Raw genomic sequence first — 17,511 nt, 5'->3', positions numbered from 1 at the left:
TGATACAGCATACAAAAATACACACAATCCCTAATTTGATCCCTCTACGATCAACTCCTACTTTTTATTTGTAAATTAAAGCTTATGACTTGAGCTCTGAGGTTATAGAAAAAATTCACAGAAAACCGTAGAAAGTTTTCATTCCGGAAAACCGAACAGTCTCTGGGATAGCATAGCAAAATGTTCCATCTTGGTATGTACTATAAAGGTAGGCTAAGTAAAATGAAAAATCACATTAAGGAGAACAAAGTTCGTTGGGGTAGACCTTTATAAAAATGACATTAATTTATTTCCAATAAAAAATCACTGTTCATTTTATATTATGAATTTTGACTTATTCCTGTAAAAAAATACCTATTAATTTGGAATCACCGTCGACAGAAGTCGTCATTCCCGATCCTCAATCGAGGTGGCTGACACATAAATACTCATGTTTTGCGCTAACCAGCAATAAACCAGAAAGTGCAATGAACTGCAATTTAACCTGTATGCGCTTCTCACAAATAAAAAATCACAATAATAAGGTTTTACTTGAATTAGTGTAAACAATAATAATTATAGAACTATAAAGACACTAATTAATAAAGCAACTATAAGAAAAAAATATAACCAATGCATTTGCGTAATAACATACGGAAATAATGCATAATTAGCTACACGGTCGAATAGATTCCAAGTTCAAAGCCTTAAGCTTAACAGGAATAGCTTAAAACCGGTTATTATTATATAATAAAGTACAACGACATCATACAGTTTCATGTGATTCGCAAACTGTGCTTTGCCAGGCGTTGACGTATTTGACCAATCATGAAAATATATATTTTAGTGCTTTTTGCTATTTTGGATTCTTCATGGAGTTACGAAGAGTATGCCCTTCCCGAGGCGTGTGATAATTATGGGGATGCGTTTTTTAAGGCACAAAATACTGATAATATCAAAAGCAAACTTATAGAAGCAATGCTTAATACACCCATGTATCATCTGAACCGGTCACAGCCAAACATTTTTTCTGCTTTTGCAGACCAATATGAACTTCCAAAAGGTAAGTGAATTTTCAATTGTAAAAATCTTCAACCTTTTCAAGTCGTTGATTGTGAAAAATATATAGAGAAAACTTCATACGAATTTAAACGCGCATTTATTTCCTCAATGGTGATTAGCAAGATACAAACCTATAATCTCTATATATATAAAATTATCGTGTCACAATGTTCGTTCTCATACTCCTTCGAAACGGCTCGACCAATTTTTATGAAATTTTGTAAGAATATTCAGTAAGTCTGAGAATCAGCTACTATCTATCTTTCAAACCCATAAGTGATAAGGGATGTCCACATTAAAAAAAAATGATTTTATTTTTAGACATTTTTTAGATTTTTTTGTTTTTTATTTTTTTTATGATACAGCATACAAAAATACAAACCCTTAATCTTCCTCCACCATCTATGATCAACCCCTATTTTTCTTTGTTAGTTAAAAGCTTAAAACTTGAACTCGGAGGTTTATATAGGGAAAAATCACAGAAAAACCTAAAGTTTCCATTTCGGAAAACCGAACAGTCTTTGGGGTAGCATAGCAAAATGTTCCATGTGGATATGAATTAAAAAGGTAGACTAGGCAGTAAGGACAAACGAAGTTCGCGGGGGCAGCAAGTAATACAGACAAAGTAACATCAACCATATAATTGTAAAAGATAATCTCTTTCAGGATTTAAAGGACCTTTAAAAGTCTACGACTTCATCGTAGTTGGTGCTGGTGCAGCTGGAAGTGTTTTAGCTGCGAGACTTAGTGAAGAGAAAAAAGCATCTGTGTTACTTTTAGAGGCCGGTGAAGGAGAGCCAATAATATCGGGCGTTCCAATACTTGCCCCTGTGCTACAACAGACAGATTATGTATGGCATTACCTTATGGAGCCTCAACCTGGAGTATGTATGGGTACGGTTAAACCAAAATACATTTGTAGTGAAATAAAGGAGTTGTTTTTAGTTTTAAATATAAATATTTATTAAGACGTCTTAAATTACATTAATTTAATTTAAATAAGCAGACTTAACACATTAGCATGACAACATTTTTTACGTAAAAAAAAACTTAAAAAAACTAATACTGTTTAACATTCTGAGACACTGAACATTTTACCAAGAGTTCGATAAATATTTAGTATCTTATGTATATAAAGTAAGTCTCGACTGAATTTTTACACATTCGTCTGCATATACATATTTCTGTCGAATCTCTTAGTTTTGCGCTTTTGAGTTGTTTAACACAGCTTTTACTGAGAGATATGCATATACTTACATATTTATATTTATTTTTGTTTTAGGTATGACAAATGAAAGATGTTTTTGGCCGAGAGGGAAGGCTGTTGGTGGTAGCAGTGTTGTTAACTACATGATTTATACCCGAGGCATGCCAGTGGACTGGGATAGAATAGCGGCAAAAGGAAACTATGGATGGTCAGTATATGTTTTAATGTATAGACATATAAATGTGTTTATTTACCTACTCAGCAGACAATTTAATATGTCATGAATATATATAGTTAATCGATGCTAAACGGAAAAAAAGTTACAATTAATTCTTTATATATTTTATACATTTCCGAGATCAATGTCATAATTTCAAGCCTAAAACTGACATATCCGGATATAACCTTGCGAAAGTAATAATTTAGAGGTTGAATATACAATTGAATATGTTTATTTTTGCGTAAATTAATTGCATGTTTAATTAATTTTAGTGATTCAGTAAATAAAAACAAATATTGTCTATCGCTTATGTATCCTTCTGCATTATTGTAGTCCACAAATTTATATATGTAGTTAATGTTTTTATGATTAATATCAGTACGTCTATGTTTGTAAGGCTTACGCTTTTAGCACAAGTTGCAGGTTACAACAGATATATTATAAGTGATAATCCCGTTGTACTCAGCCTATACATTATAGACTTATGTTTTCTTGTATCCATAGAATTATGAATAATTAAAAAAATTGCTCAAACCTGTTACATCAATATATTTATTTAAAATACAATGCTTTTAATTTTTCAGGTCATATAGGGAGGTTTTACCTTACTATATAAAATCAGAACGTGCAAATTTGCGAGGTTTAAAGGATTCTCCTTGGCACGGAAAAGATGGTGAACTAACTGTAGAGGATGTACCTTTTAGGTAAACATTAACCCTTGAAGCTTTACCAGCTGCAGGCTTTTTACTGTTTATTTTTATATCTAGTATTTGTTTTTTTTTAGTTTTTTTTTTTATAAATGGGCTATTTGTTTTCCAGATCGAAACTATCTAAAGCGTTTTTGGACGCGGCACAGCTTTTTGGTCACCGTAGGGTTGATTATAACAGTCCAGATGGATTCGGATTCAGCTATATTCAAGCTACTATAAATAAAGGCATACGAATGAGTAGCGCAAAGGCTTTCCTTCATAATAAAAAGAAAAGAAAAAATCTTCATGTATTAACAAAAAGCAGAGTAACAAAAATTTTAATAAATCCACAGACGAAGACAGCGTACGGCGTAGAATTTCAGACGCAGGGACGAAAATTCACTGTTTACGCTGCCAAAGAAGTTATATTATCGGCTGGGCCAATAGAATCACCACACCTGCTTATGCTCTCTGGTATTGGACCGGCTGATCATCTTAACACTTTTGGTATTAACGTCATACAAGATTTAAAAGTAGGAGAAACATTGTACGACCATATTTCTTTTCCCGGTTTGACATTTCTACTTAATGGTACCCAACTAACATTAGTTGAAAGAAAAATAGCTACCATTCAGAACATTGTACAATATACACAGTTTGGCGACGGACCAATGTCTTCCTTGGCTGGTGTAGAGACCTTGGGATATATTAAGACTAACGTATCGGAAGAGATAGGCAATGTACCTGATATAGAGCTTATAGGATCCTGTGCATCACTTGCTTCTGATCAGGGTAACATTGTAGCAAAAGGGATACATATAGCTGACTGGCTCTATGATGATGTTTACAAACCTATTGAGAAATTAGAAAGCTTCACTGCGTTTTTTATGCTACTGCATCCTAAGTCTAAAGGTTCTCTACGACTGGCATCAAAAAATCCATTTCAACAACCTAAGCTATATGGGAACTACTTAACTGACTGGAAAGATGTTGCAACTTCGGTAGCTGCTATTAGGTATATCATAAAGCTTATTGATACACCACCTTTCGAGAAATATGGAGCAAAGTTGTATAAAAAAAAATATCCAAATTGTGTCCAATATGACTTTGATTCTGACAAGTACTGGGAGTGTGCAATTCGAACTGTTACATCAACACTTCATCATCAGATTGCTACTTGTAAAATGGGGCCTAACACTGATCCAACTGCAGTTGTTGACCCAGAGCTAAGAGTCCATGGTATAAGAAACTTGCGAGTAGTAGACAGCAGTATCATACCATTAACTATAGCAGCACACACAAATGCACCAGCAATTATGATTGGTGAAAAGGCAGCTGATTTAATTAAATCAACTTGGGGGCTATAAATAAATATATCATACAAGTCTGAATAATAAATTATTGTTTGTAACTATTGATCAATTGATCTTATTTCATATGAAATATTATTAGGTGTGGTTAGTTTATTAAGTATTATTTATTTCATATACATACTAATATAATAAAGGTAATAAATAATATGTGGTTTTCTAACTTTATGTTAGAATGCAAAATAAGCATTGTAGCTTTGATTTGGAAGTATGTGATTATATACCCCGATGTTAACACATCACACACATCACAAATATTTTTGAGCTATTTTATTTACCATACAGTATCACTTTACTAATCTCTGAATTGTATTACTTTAAACAAAATTCTACTTGCTTAATACTGCCTTACTGAAGTTATGAATAGTAAAAAAGGCATGAATATTTTTAAGCATTGCAATAACGAGAACAATACTAATATAACACAATTGTCTCTAATAAGAGTCATAGTGACTCATCTAAGGATAGGCATATTAGGGTTATGTAAGTAATTGCAATAATAAACTATAGTTGCAATAATAATTAATAACTATAGATTTTTATTAGAATATAAACAATACACACTTGTAATATAGCTACTTAGATATGAATAAAAAATAGAATTATAAAAGGACTCGCCGTGCATATAAAATATGTATATAAATATAATAGTTAAATCACAATAGCCTATAATATAATCTTGGCAGAGAAGAGATGTAAATATGTATGAGGAAAATGAACGTAGCTAACTATGGACTTACCTGAAACAATCAGCGCCTCATTAGGACCTACGGTGTGTATGTTGCCCATTCTATTGATTGGTTTTTAACACTCACTAATTATTGTAATATATAACTAATATAATATTAAGTATTCAAGCAATTAACGTACTATAAACACTGTTTATCAATATCAATTAGACCGAATCAGTAAAACTCAGCGGCTCGCGGATTTATTTGCGTTTTTTTTATCACTTTGTTTACGAATTAAATTACTGTAGTCTGTACGAGTCAAAGTCAGATATTCTAGGGTAAAATGGCTTTACCTTTTTATTAAACTTAGTCTATGCTAGTGTAAAATAATGTCATTGGTATGTCTGTAAAATTAGAAGCAATTTATTGCGTCTATGGGATGTTCTATATTTTTATAAATCACAACCCATTTTTATCTTTGTTAAATTGATATATTACTTCACAAACAACGGTAATTAATTTATATTCTTATAGAAACGCTCATAGAAAAAAATACATGCTCACTCATCTTAAAAGTCTATTCTGAGTCACGTCTGTTTTCTTCTTTTCTTAGTGTCTTGTATTTATGTTGACACATATATCAAAATCGTATAGAAACTACTTCACCAAACAGTATGTACATTTTTAGTGCGTATCTACGATACGCTACATCACCCCCCTACGGAGACAGAAAAGCTAAGTAGACAAATGATAGTATGTAACAATAAAATAAAAGGTACTTAAAATATTACACAATAAAAATATATACATTTACAGTCATTGGGTATTGTCATTGACTCATTGAGTCTCTATTTTGTAGTCTGTAGTTTCAAGTTTGACATTTTCCACAAATTTCGCCTATGTCCATTTTATTGTACTGTGATTGTGATTGTTAGTTGTATCTTATAATTATTTCAAATAACAACTAATAGATTGAACATTTTCGTTTTCAACATATTGATGAAACTGATATACTGAAATTATAACATTCTTTAAACTTGTGTAAGTATTAAAAAAACAAAAAGTTTGAAAATTCAATAACGCTTGATTCGAAAATGATCCTCTGTTCAGTGTTCCTGGCCCGCTTTGTATATTCAGTATATGATTTTAAATTTCTTGTTATTTAAGGAAAAATGTCTGACACAAGTGACTTGGACCGTCAAATTGAACAACTGAAAAGATGTGAGATTATTATGGAGGGAGAGGTTAAAGCACTTTGTGCGAAGGCCCGCGAGATACTCGTTGAAGAAAGTAATGTTCAACGTGTCGATGCTCCAGTTACGGTAGGTTCTGCTATTATTTTTAAATGAGTATTCTTCAACTATGTTTACAGAGAAAATGTTTATATATTTGTATTTGTTCATTCATTTTCCCCCATGTATCCTCATCTGAAGCTTTATGATGTTTTTATTAGTTGTAGTTCACTGAGTCTGATTCTATAAGCTGATAAAAGAATTTCAGTGTAACATCAACTATAAGGAAGTTTGTTTATATACAGTTTCAACAAACAAAGCAGCTATAATTATTTCATGCTGTATTAAGATATATTGATGTTTCCTTGCAGGTTTGTGGAGATATTCATGGCCAATTCTATGATCTCAAAGAATTATTTAAAGTTGGAGGTGATGTTCCTGCTACTAATTATTTGTTTATGGGAGATTTTGTGGACAGAGGATTCTACTCTGTTGAAACATTTTTATTACTTTTAGCTTTAAAGGTAGGCCATGTCATTCTTTAATCATTTATTTTGTTGTTGCTTAAATTATTTAAATCTCATAAATATTTCTAGGTTCGTTATCCAGACCGCATTACTTTAATTAGGGGAAATCATGAATCAAGACAAATCACACAAGTGTATGGCTTTTATGATGAATGTTTAAGGAAATATGGATCTATAACAGTTTGGAGGTAAGGCAATAAACCCTGTCCTTCTTTATACCATATTAACATGATTGTTAATGTTTTGCCTGTTATGCTCTAAAAAAATAAATAATTGGTCTGTCAGTTTGTTGTTTGAAACTATCGAACCTCCTTTATATGAATAATGTTTTTTTAATATGGGACATAATTAACTAGATTTAGCAGCAGCTCCAAACTCATAAAATTTGCAGCCATAGGTGAATTTTATTTTCTGTGTCACCTTTAAAATGATGTCTCAATCCGGGTCAAGTTAATTTTTATAATTGTTAAGCCACTATAAATGAACATAAGTTTATTCTCTCTTTCCCAAGGTACTGCACAGAAATATTTGACTACCTGTCACTGTCAGCTATAATAGATGGAAGGATATTCTGTGTACATGGTGGACTCAGCCCATCTATACAAACCCTGGACCAAATTCGTACTATAGACCGCAAGCAGGAGGTACCGCATGATGGACCAATGTGTGACCTATTGTGGAGTGACCCTGAAGGTAAGTTTAACTGCTTAATTGATTTGCTAATGCAATGTTATTCTTTATCCTTTTTAAGCAACTCTTCAAAATTCTTTTTTAACAAAGCTTAAAATGAATTGTGAACCAATCAATTATTAAGAACCTCAAAGTAAATTATGGGTGAAAAATAGCCATTTTCTGTCATTCATCAACATATTGTTAATATCAATTTAGCTTTTAGGAATTATTTATTTAATTGGCATTGTGTGCTTTTAAATGATACTTTTTGTTGTTGCTTGTGACACTTTATCTGTTTCATCACCTTTTTTACCAAGCCATTTAGGTGATCAGCTGTTTGTATCTGAAATTGATGCTCAGCAGCTCAAACATATGGCCTCAGGGTTGAGAGGCGCGCATTTTAGCCACTAAGGCAACACTTGAAATAAACATAGGTAAATTATTAATATTTACATTACAGACACCCAAGGTTGGGGCGTTTCTCCGAGAGGTGCCGGCTACTTGTTTGGATCTGATGTTGTGGCACAGTTTAATGTTTCTAATGACATAGATATGATATGCCGTGCCCACCAACTAGTGATGGAAGGTTACAAATGGCACTTCAATGAAACTGTTCTTACTGTATGGTCTGCTCCGAATTATTGTTATAGGTAAGGTTTTTAAAGGAGTATTGTTTTTGTAATTGTAATGTAGTAAGAAGAGTGTACAATACTTTTCGAAAATACTCAAGGGCCTGTAAAAATTTTGACCTTACAGAGTTGTTAAATGAAAAGAACAAAAACTGTATTAGAAAAAGAAAAAGGTTATTTTTGACTAGTGTTAGTAATTACATAAAACCCAATTGTTGATCTGTCTGTTATTTTAGCCTGAAGTCTTTTGCTGAACTAGAAATTATGTTCTATTTTTTTACTTATTTTATTCATATCTTGCGATATTAAGGCATCTTTGTGATAAAGCATGGCCAAGCAATCCCAATTTGTAAACAACATAACGGATTTCTTAGACAGTTCAGTATTTATGATGATGATAGGCAATTTAAAAAAATTTTATTATTGAGGGTAGGTGTAACCCTATCTAGAGTGTTTCATTGTATGGAAATTACGGAGTTTATAGAGTTTACACTGTATCATATATATAGGCGACAACGCAAGAATAACAACTCTACAAAGCCACTTTACTTGATTTTTTTAGATATATATATACACCCCAGTTGGGCAATAATATACATCTTATCTAGATTCTGTAAAAAATGATGCGGTTTTTAATTGTACGAATAAAAACAAAGGCTCCTTGTTGCCACTTTAACGAGGAAACAATTAGAAAAGAAAGTAGGAACTTAACAACACTTTTTTTTCAGATGCGGCAACGTAGCTGCAATATTAGAACTAAATGAGAATCTACAACGTGATTTCACAATATTCGAAGCCGCACCTCAAGAATCGCGTGGCGTTCCATCAAAGAAACCACAAGCAGACTACTTTTTATAATGGTTTACGTTATGGTTTTGAACAAGGTATGCCCGTATGCTTCTTATTGCATTACTACATTTGAGTATTTGCGATTACAATTGCGTAATTAAATCATAAGCGTTTCTTATCAGTTTAAAAGTTTTTAAAGAAAACAATTTTTGTAAAATAGCCTTTCAAAGTCATTTCTTTATTAAATTTGTAGGCATAACGATGTCTATGGTTTATGCGAGTACATAACATGACCAAAATAAAACCCTTAAGCACATTAACTTTCGCAAAATAATAATGAAATATTTAAGTCATATTGTACTACAATGATTCAATTGTTAAAAGAATCTTTTACTATCCCGTACATGATTGTCACTGCCTCTAAAAACATTTGTTTAATAAAAAAAATTATAAATATAATTCAAAATATAACCAATATTTACCTCATATATGCCCATCTCTTCATTAATATGCTACTAAAAAGGCTGAAATGACGTTAGGCACTTTATTATGATAACTTTGACATTAAAAAAAAATTGTCTATTAAAATAATTTTACTTATTAAGTTGCAAGCATTGTAATGACATGATAAATCATATCTTAGAACACATTTTGACTTGATAGTACATAGTGGTTAATGCTTGCTTTAAAAAAAAACATTCAATATTGTATTCATATTTGGTACAAATACCACACAATAATATAGTTTTGTTATAAACTATGACGAGCATACCTTATTTAATAGCTGTTGCGAGTTTTTGAAGTGTTGTTTCGTGATTTTAAGACTGCCAAGTGTAATTTGAATTATCTTTAAGCTGATTAATTTTGACAGCTTTCCACAAATATGTATAATTTTCTACGTCAAATGTGGTGTGTCATTGTAATTTATGTATTTTTAGTATTAGTTACGAATTTGAAGAGAGTTTTCAACTTAGGATAAACTTATTTTTTCTTAATGTCCAATTCACTATCTCTTTAAACCAAGAACATGCTATAAGCCACAAAACCAAATATTTTTTCAATCTAATTCTAAAATAACAGTCACATACAGATCCGGGATTTTTCGAAATTCACGACAATATTTAAAATTTTTGAAGAAATAATAAATTATACATATAGTTTTATAGTAAATTATTACTATAAAGAAGAAAAGTTGTTCACATTACATTATGTTTTTATCCAAATCAAACAGTGATTTAGTCAAAATGTTTTTTTAATCTCTCCATACTAATTGAAAATAGGAAATTTTGAATAATGCAATGAATATTTTGTGAACAGTGCTCATACAAGACAAGTAGTAACCTCCAAATATAGTTACTACATTACAATTTTTTAATATAATTTATATTTCTAAACACCAGCACGATTTATTTTGAAATATGCCATGTTTTCCATACCTATTCCATGTATCAAATTTCATGCAATATGAGGAGCTGATACAAAATACTTTTGTCGCTATTCTGGAATAGTTTGGTGCAAAAAAAAACGCGCATATGTTTGCAAAAATCGATCATAATTATTGACCAATGACTATTGATTTATTTTAAATTTTCACACACCAAGGAAAAATTTCTAACGGTTTCATCATTACACTTATTCGATTTGAACTAACAGATTGTGTCTGGGTATTTATTGAATAAGGTGTTCTCAAATATAATACACTTTTAAGTATGATTGACAAAAAGTGGTAGGTAATGCTATTTAAATTTAGATTGTATTTTTGAATGACTTCTCTTCATAAAAATGATGCATCTTGAGTGCTGTTTGATTAACTGACTGTTTAAAGAAGAACGGACATTAAATACATTAACTTGCTGACTGAAGGAAAACAAAATATAGATAGATAAACTCAAACAGAAGTTGTCTTCTAATTACCAGCAGCCCACTGTGATCTACGGGCTTTGATGTAATATTAATCCACATTATTAATATAATAAACTCAATTATAGTTAGATTTCATGTTGTATAAGACTTTAGCGTTACGATAATAAAATCACTGCCAGACGCAGGCTCCATAAAATAATGTAAGACTGTAGTATTCTGTAAATACTAAATTAGAAATTCACATTTTCTATTCTTTCTTATTCAAGCTTACAAATAATAAATCTATAAAAATGTAATATTAAAAAGAGATTTTACAATTTTGATGAGTACCTACTCATTTTAAGGTCCAATTAAACTGTAAATGCATATTTACATTTTTATAGTATTGTTATTTGTCAATTTAATGTATCTTATATTTTCTTTTTCTAAATTCTGTTGATTTTAAGATGTGTAATCGATGCTGATTATAATATTGCAGAGATATATAGGTTAGTACTGAAATGGCAAGTACTAAGCCAATATATTTTTCATACAGTTACCACCTTGCACAGACATTGGTATTAAAAACTGTCAAAAAGGTTTACTATGTCACCATTTTGATTCCAAATAATTTGCCTTTCCATTAAAAGGTTTAACTTCTGTTTATTTTTAATTATAAGTTGCTTTTGCAAAATTATGCCTAATAAAGCACTTGTAAAAAAACAATTCTGACTTTATAAGTATGGTTTTAAGAAATACTAAGTAGTTTTGTAGTTCAAATGACTCTGTAGATTTAGGTTAATTAAATTAAAAACCAGCATTTGAAGGAATCTTAAAAAAGAATTCAAGTATGTTGTAAATTCATCAACTTTTGTGATATGTAAAAGGTTAACATTTCCAACAACATATTTTCATTTACTGGGTATCCTTCACATATTTCTCAGTTTTTTTTTTAGTTTAGATGATGATTTTAATGTTATAAAGAACTTACCAACCTTTACTTAAGTCCTAAACATCTACTGCTACTTTGTAAGTTGCGTATTTTGTGTGAAATATTAGTTTTTTTTTAAACATTAAGAATCCATTGTACATTTCATTCTTTCTTTTATAATAAAATTTGAGAAACTGGAAAATATATTTATTTTATCCTTATAATTCATCTAATGAGGTATCAAAATCAATTAAAGCCTGCTAAAACAAAATCAAGTACAAATCTGACTACAAATTTCACTGAGTATATCACCACATTTTGTTGCTACTTTGATGTCTACAATGTTATCTGCTCTTGTTGGTCCTATGTTTAGTAATGCTATTTTTTTACCCTCATCTTTAGCTTGTAAAATGATTCTATAACTTGAATATACAGTTAAACTAGATCCAAGTACAAAAACAGCGTCACTCTTGGTTACCTGTTCAGTTACCTTCTTCACTCTGTCCCTTGGGACATTATCGCCAAAAAAGACTATGTCAGGTTTAAGTGGTCCCTTACATTGAGGGCATAGTGGAGCACGAAATCTATCTATTTGTTCCTGTAAAAGTCAATAATAAGTTTCTGCCAATATTTAAAGTTGGTCTGTATAAACAATAGCAAACTGTAAAATTTAATTATAATGTGACAAAAACAGGAGCAACTAGTATACCTTTGAGAGCTCCACATCGCCATCAGGCCTAATCATACTGAAACTGCTTTCCATATCAGGATTGTTATGTAACAACTCATCTTGCAATGTAAATCTATCTATCTCATATGGGCAGTTTAAACATTTTACTATATAACCAGAACCATGAAGTTCTATGACCTTTTTTGAGCCAGCTTTTTGATGTAGCCTATCCACATTTTGTGTAACTACCGCAGAGATTTTTCCAACCTGTAAAAGTATTACTTAATGAAATTCCATATATCTTTCTATCTTCTCAAAAAAATAAATATGCACTTTACCTTTTCCAGATCATTGATAGAAAAATGTGTAGAATTTGGTTGTATTGCACTGAATCTAGGCCATCCTACAAAATTCCTTGCCCAATATCTCTGTCTAACTTTCGGATATTTTACAAAGTCTTGATATTGTATAGGTTTGTGATTAGTTCTGGCATACAAGCCAACCTCTTCAGATCTGTAGTCAGGTATTCCTTATAAAACCATCATCCAAATAATAGACAAAATTATTTATTTGAGATACATACATATCAAATTAATTTTGTTAAACTTACCAGATTCTGTTGATATTCCCGCACCAGTAAGGGCTAGAACATTTTTGTGCTCTCGTAAAAAGTAAATTAAATTGTTAAGGTCCTTAGTGTCTGGTGGCTTGTATGCAGGTACGTAAATAACTTGCCTTAATGCGTTACTGTGGTGGAAAAATTTAGCTATAGATATTTGCATTTTATTGAAGTAAGAAAGTATGTACAGTTTTGTTCACAATATTTTTTATATGTATATGAAAATAATAAATATGATTGAGCCTGGATGAGCATCACAGATCATTAAATAATTTCGTATTTACCGTAGAGTGTAGACGGACTATACTACTATAGTATAGACTATAGACCAGGCATCAGCGTACAGCGTGTGAGATAGCGTCACTGATCGACATAACTTCATAATATATATTACTCAAAACAATTACGGGAACAAAACTTTAAAGTAGAAATAAACTTTTTACTTAAGGTTTTAATTATTACTGGCCACTAGATAATGTTAAGGCAGTGTCGAAGAAAATAAATAATAAAAGGGCATCGGCGTTTTGGTTAGTAGTCCTATAATAAAGTGGCAGTGTGTCTAGAAACACCTAAAAACAATGTGACGTCTTTGAATTTTCATAACTTTCTAATCACAGAAAAAACATTTTAAGTAGTTAGAAAAATCTTTTGAGTATTAATAGAAATTGAAGTGAGCCTTTTGAGTATTCATTGAAGCGAGTGAGTTTAGGTCATAATGCCAGATCTGACTGAATTGCATGTCTCCCGAACTATGCGTTATGTAGGAAATAAGATCAGAAAGGAAAGGTATGATCTAGGAGTAGCCCCTTCCGTTATCTACAGACTTTGGAAGCGATACCGTGAGACGGCAGAATACTCACGGAGGCGTGGTCAAGGTCGAAAGAGAAAAACTACACGTTTACAAGATCGCTACTTCGTCAACTGTGCTTTACGTAACCGCACCACAACTGCAAGAGATCTATAAAATACACTAAGGACGGCTACTGGTGTAGAAATTTCCGACTAGACGGTAAGAAATAAGTTGTTGGAAGCCAATTTGAGATCACGCCGACCAGTTCGGGCTGTGCGTCTAACAATTCAACATAGACAAGCTCGCCGACAGTTCGAGCAAAATCACGCTAATTGGCAGCTTCGACATTGGAGGCCAGTGCTTTTTACTGACGAATCACAATTCCATCTAACACGTTGCGATGGTAGTCTCCGTGTTTACAGACGCCCAGGCGAGCGATACAGTGCAGCAGCAGTCCAGGAATATGACAAATTTGAATGTGGCTCTGTGATGGTTTGGGGCGGAGTTAGTTTGGACGAGCGCACATACCTCGTCGTTTTCCCGGGCGCTTGTGTGCTCAAACTTCATTTTAAATGTGCTCGAAGATCATGTTTTGTCCGCAGCATATGGTATGGGCCCAGATTTTCTTTTAATGCAAGATAATACCAGGCCGCATACTGCAGCCATCACGTCAGATTACTTACGACAGCAGGAAATCCGTGTAATGGAGTGGCCTTCCATGAGCCCTGACCTAAATCCAATTGAACACATTTGGGACTTGCTTGACAGGCGCATCCGGAAGCGTCCGATTGCACCTCAAACACTGCAGCAGCTCACTGAAGCGTTGATTGAAGTCGTTGTCAAGCCGTGATTAGGGCTCATGGAGGCCACACACGTTACTGAAAGTCACTAAAGACGAATATTCAAACGATATAAGAATATTTCTTTGATGGACCATTTTTATCACCAATTAGTTTTTCGTCTACAATGCACATTTTAATTTTTTTTTAATAAAAAAAATACAAATTGATTTTTTTATTAATTGTAGTAATTAAGAAATTAACAAGGTAAAAAAATAGCGTACAAGTTAATTTAAATCTAATTTTAGTTGAAGCAATAGAAAGGAGAAAAATCTTGTTCCGCTAATTGTTTTGAGCAGTATATATCTATATGCAACTACATATGAGAAATATATTTAGAATTGTCGTATTTCTAGTTTTAATTCATTGAAATTTTCATTTTTCATCGCTTATTATTGACCAAAACACCCATTCGAATGAATAATTCTTAAACAATGTTACTGAGTCTTAACAAAATAAGCTACTTACCGATGAAAGGTTATGTTTCTTTCTTGATGTCACTACGGCTTTTACAGCCAATTATGCAACAATTCACCATGACTGACACTTTAAATACAACTCTTTTAAAGATTAAGTCTTAAAATATGGGTTTCACAGATTTATCAGTAAGCGGTGAAAACTTGTTTGCCACCAAGGGCTCGGTGGCATACAAATAAATTACAAAACCCGATACGCAAATAGAGACAGCAGATAGCTGTAACATAAATAATAAAGACTATAAAATTACTATAGACTATCATATAAAATATGAATCCCAAACATTATTAATATTTTTTGTAACAATATATAAATTTGCGCCGATATATACTATATGTTCTATTCTAGTCTGTGCTGCAAATGATACAAGTTTCGAATTTTTAAATCACTAAAAAATAGGTTAGGTTCGTGTTGTGTTCTTACCATTAAATATTAAAATGACATTATTTAAACTGAAATCGGCAACAACAATACTTATTGAAGAAGATAACAATAATAATTGCTTACCACTGCTTTATGAACTAGTACAGGATGATAACAATGTAAACATGTTTTGCTTTGATCAGCCAGTTTCTGCTTGGCAAGGAATATTTATGAACAAACCTATTAATTGCTATAAAGAAGTACCAACCAATTTTAAAACTCTGAAGGAAAATACGACTGTAATAATTGATTCTGTAAACCAAATGGCTCTTACAGTAGGTTGGAATAAATGTCTTAAAGAGTTAAGGGATTTCCAGCTTAACCCTAATGTGACTAAACTCATATTAATATTACACAAAGATTGCATTTTATTTAATTCAAAGCTCCAAATTAATTTGATTCATATGACTCATGCAATTGTAAGTTTTTATCCAAAACATAATAAACTAAGCATACAAATAAAGAAAGCAGGTAAATTTATTAAGAGTGATGAAATTTATTCTTATGATGCCAAAATAGGCTGTGTAAAACTTACACCAATAGTCAAATTAAGTAAGAAAGATGAAGTAGAAAAGGTTGCTCCAGCTAACTTAACTACATTTAAAATTGAGACTGATCAAATATCACAATTGGAGAAAAATAAATTGAAGTTACCATATATGAGTAAAATAAATGAAGGTCAAGGAAGAGTGTTTTATGAACCAGACGCAATTGATGACTGGGATGATGAAGATCCAGATGATGATCTAGATATATAAAATCATTTATTATGATTGTAATGAGCTTTGAAAGAAAATGCAGAAAAAAGATCCTGGTTTCAGTAAAACTTATCACCTACACACTGCTTTTAAATAGGCCCAGTCTTAAGTGGCGCAAATTGGCCCTTCTTTACTTATTACATTTAAAGTATATTTTTGACTAGCCAGATAAACCTTTGAATTATTCTATTATTTAGAAATCTTTAAATATCCGACCAGCTGATCTTGTGTTTAAAATGATATACGGCAACAAAACATTTCCTTTATTAATATAAGCAGCACAAGATAAAGATACTAGAGAAGAAAATAAAACATCTTCTACAAAGAATTTATTTTTTTATTTTTCTATAACCTGTTACAATTTTGCGATTTTTTTTACTGCCACGATTCATGAAATTACACACATTAAAGTATAGAGTAGAAATCATGTACATGGAAGATAATTTATATATAAATGAATCATCATAGGTGATTCCAACTTACTTCGTTAGAACAATTTTCAAAACCTAACAACTTAAAACAAAAGTAAATGGTGTAGAGACACCTAAAATATCCTATGAGAAAATGAAGATGTTGGTTTATAGTGAGTAAGCAAATTAACAATAACCTCGGTATTAAGCAAATTGAAAACTTATACATTGAAGTTTCGGCTGACAATGGTGAGAACTGTATTTAACCATACACAAAATGAAGGTACTCTATCAATAGATATAACAAAGCTAACAAAATATACCATAAAAATGATTTACAACCTCACAACCTAACAAAATCCTTCCAGTACATTTACAAGTTGTTTCTGAAACTTTATTTAAATAATGGAACATACATAGAATAGCAGGCGAGATAGGACGATGCATGTACACAGAATGAAACTTTATCTAACTTAAGCCATTTTTACCCCCTCACATATTCAACTCTTTATATACATAGATTTAACACAAGCACATTAGGCCCACAAAATTTCATGTCAAAAAGTCCAAAGTAAAACACAATATCTTTTTTAAAATATAGGCTGCCATGTTTATGTGTCATCCTTAAAAGATTAAGGTAAAAACAGACAGTGCAGTCATAAAAAAAATATTTTAACTTACTATTTTGGATGTCTACCCAAAATA

The 17,511-nt window shown here is 31.6% G+C and overlaps 5 protein-coding genes across 5 annotated transcripts in view; 3 read left to right on the top strand and 2 right to left on the bottom strand.

Moving 5' to 3' along the window:
• LOC111000406 (flotillin-2) overlaps positions 1–5,501 on the bottom strand; it is a 152,989-nt gene extending 147,488 nt beyond the window's left edge. Inside the window, exon 1 of the mRNA XM_045631027.1 lies at positions 5,268–5,501. Coding sequence (XP_045486983.1) covers positions 5,268–5,316 — 49 coding nt within the window. The 5' untranslated portion in view covers positions 5,317–5,501. The remainder of the gene's footprint in view (positions 1–5,267) is intronic.
• On the top strand, positions 748–4,782 carry LOC110991456 (glucose dehydrogenase [FAD, quinone]-like). Its single transcript, XM_022256816.2, has 5 exons — positions 748–1,042; positions 1,708–1,935; positions 2,324–2,456; positions 3,053–3,172; positions 3,288–4,782. Exons 1-5 carry the CDS (start codon positions 808–810, stop codon positions 4,522–4,524), a joined length of 1,953 nt encoding a protein of 650 aa, XP_022112508.2. The 5' UTR covers positions 748–807; the 3' UTR covers positions 4,525–4,782.
• A 582-nt stretch (positions 5,502–6,083) lies between the features above and the next one.
• On the top strand, positions 6,084–11,569 carry LOC110991433 (serine/threonine-protein phosphatase 4 catalytic subunit). The gene is made up of 7 exons (XM_022256790.2): positions 6,084–6,239; positions 6,366–6,520; positions 6,802–6,954; positions 7,027–7,145; positions 7,469–7,650; positions 8,090–8,279; positions 8,987–11,569. Exons 2-7 carry the CDS (start codon positions 6,371–6,373, stop codon positions 9,114–9,116), a joined length of 924 nt encoding a protein of 307 aa, XP_022112482.1. The 5' UTR covers positions 6,084–6,239; positions 6,366–6,370; the 3' UTR covers positions 9,117–11,569.
• A 443-nt stretch (positions 11,570–12,012) lies between these two features.
• On the bottom strand, positions 12,013–13,371 carry LOC110991434 (NAD-dependent protein deacylase Sirt4-like). Its single transcript, XM_022256791.2, has 4 exons — positions 13,101–13,371; positions 12,829–13,019; positions 12,530–12,757; positions 12,013–12,418 (listed from the first exon to the last, which is right to left on the bottom strand). Exons 1-4 carry the CDS (start codon positions 13,270–13,272, stop codon positions 12,092–12,094), a joined length of 918 nt encoding a protein of 305 aa, XP_022112483.2. The 5' UTR covers positions 13,273–13,371; the 3' UTR covers positions 12,013–12,091.
• A 2,192-nt stretch (positions 13,372–15,563) lies between these two features.
• LOC110991442 (elongator complex protein 5) lies at positions 15,564–16,724 on the top strand. The gene has a single exon (XM_022256801.2). The coding sequence runs from the start codon at positions 15,653–15,655 to the stop codon at positions 16,394–16,396; it is 744 nt and encodes a 247-aa protein (XP_022112493.2). The 5' UTR covers positions 15,564–15,652; the 3' UTR covers positions 16,397–16,724.
• Positions 16,725–17,511: the final 787 nt, after the last annotated feature.

The sequence above is a fragment of the Pieris rapae genome, chromosome 14 (genome assembly GCF_905147795.1).
Source record: "Pieris rapae chromosome 14, ilPieRapa1.1, whole genome shotgun sequence".
Classification (NCBI taxonomy): Eukaryota; Metazoa; Arthropoda; class Insecta; order Lepidoptera; family Pieridae; genus Pieris; species Pieris rapae.
This window is presented reverse-complemented; position numbering and strand designations above follow the sequence as displayed.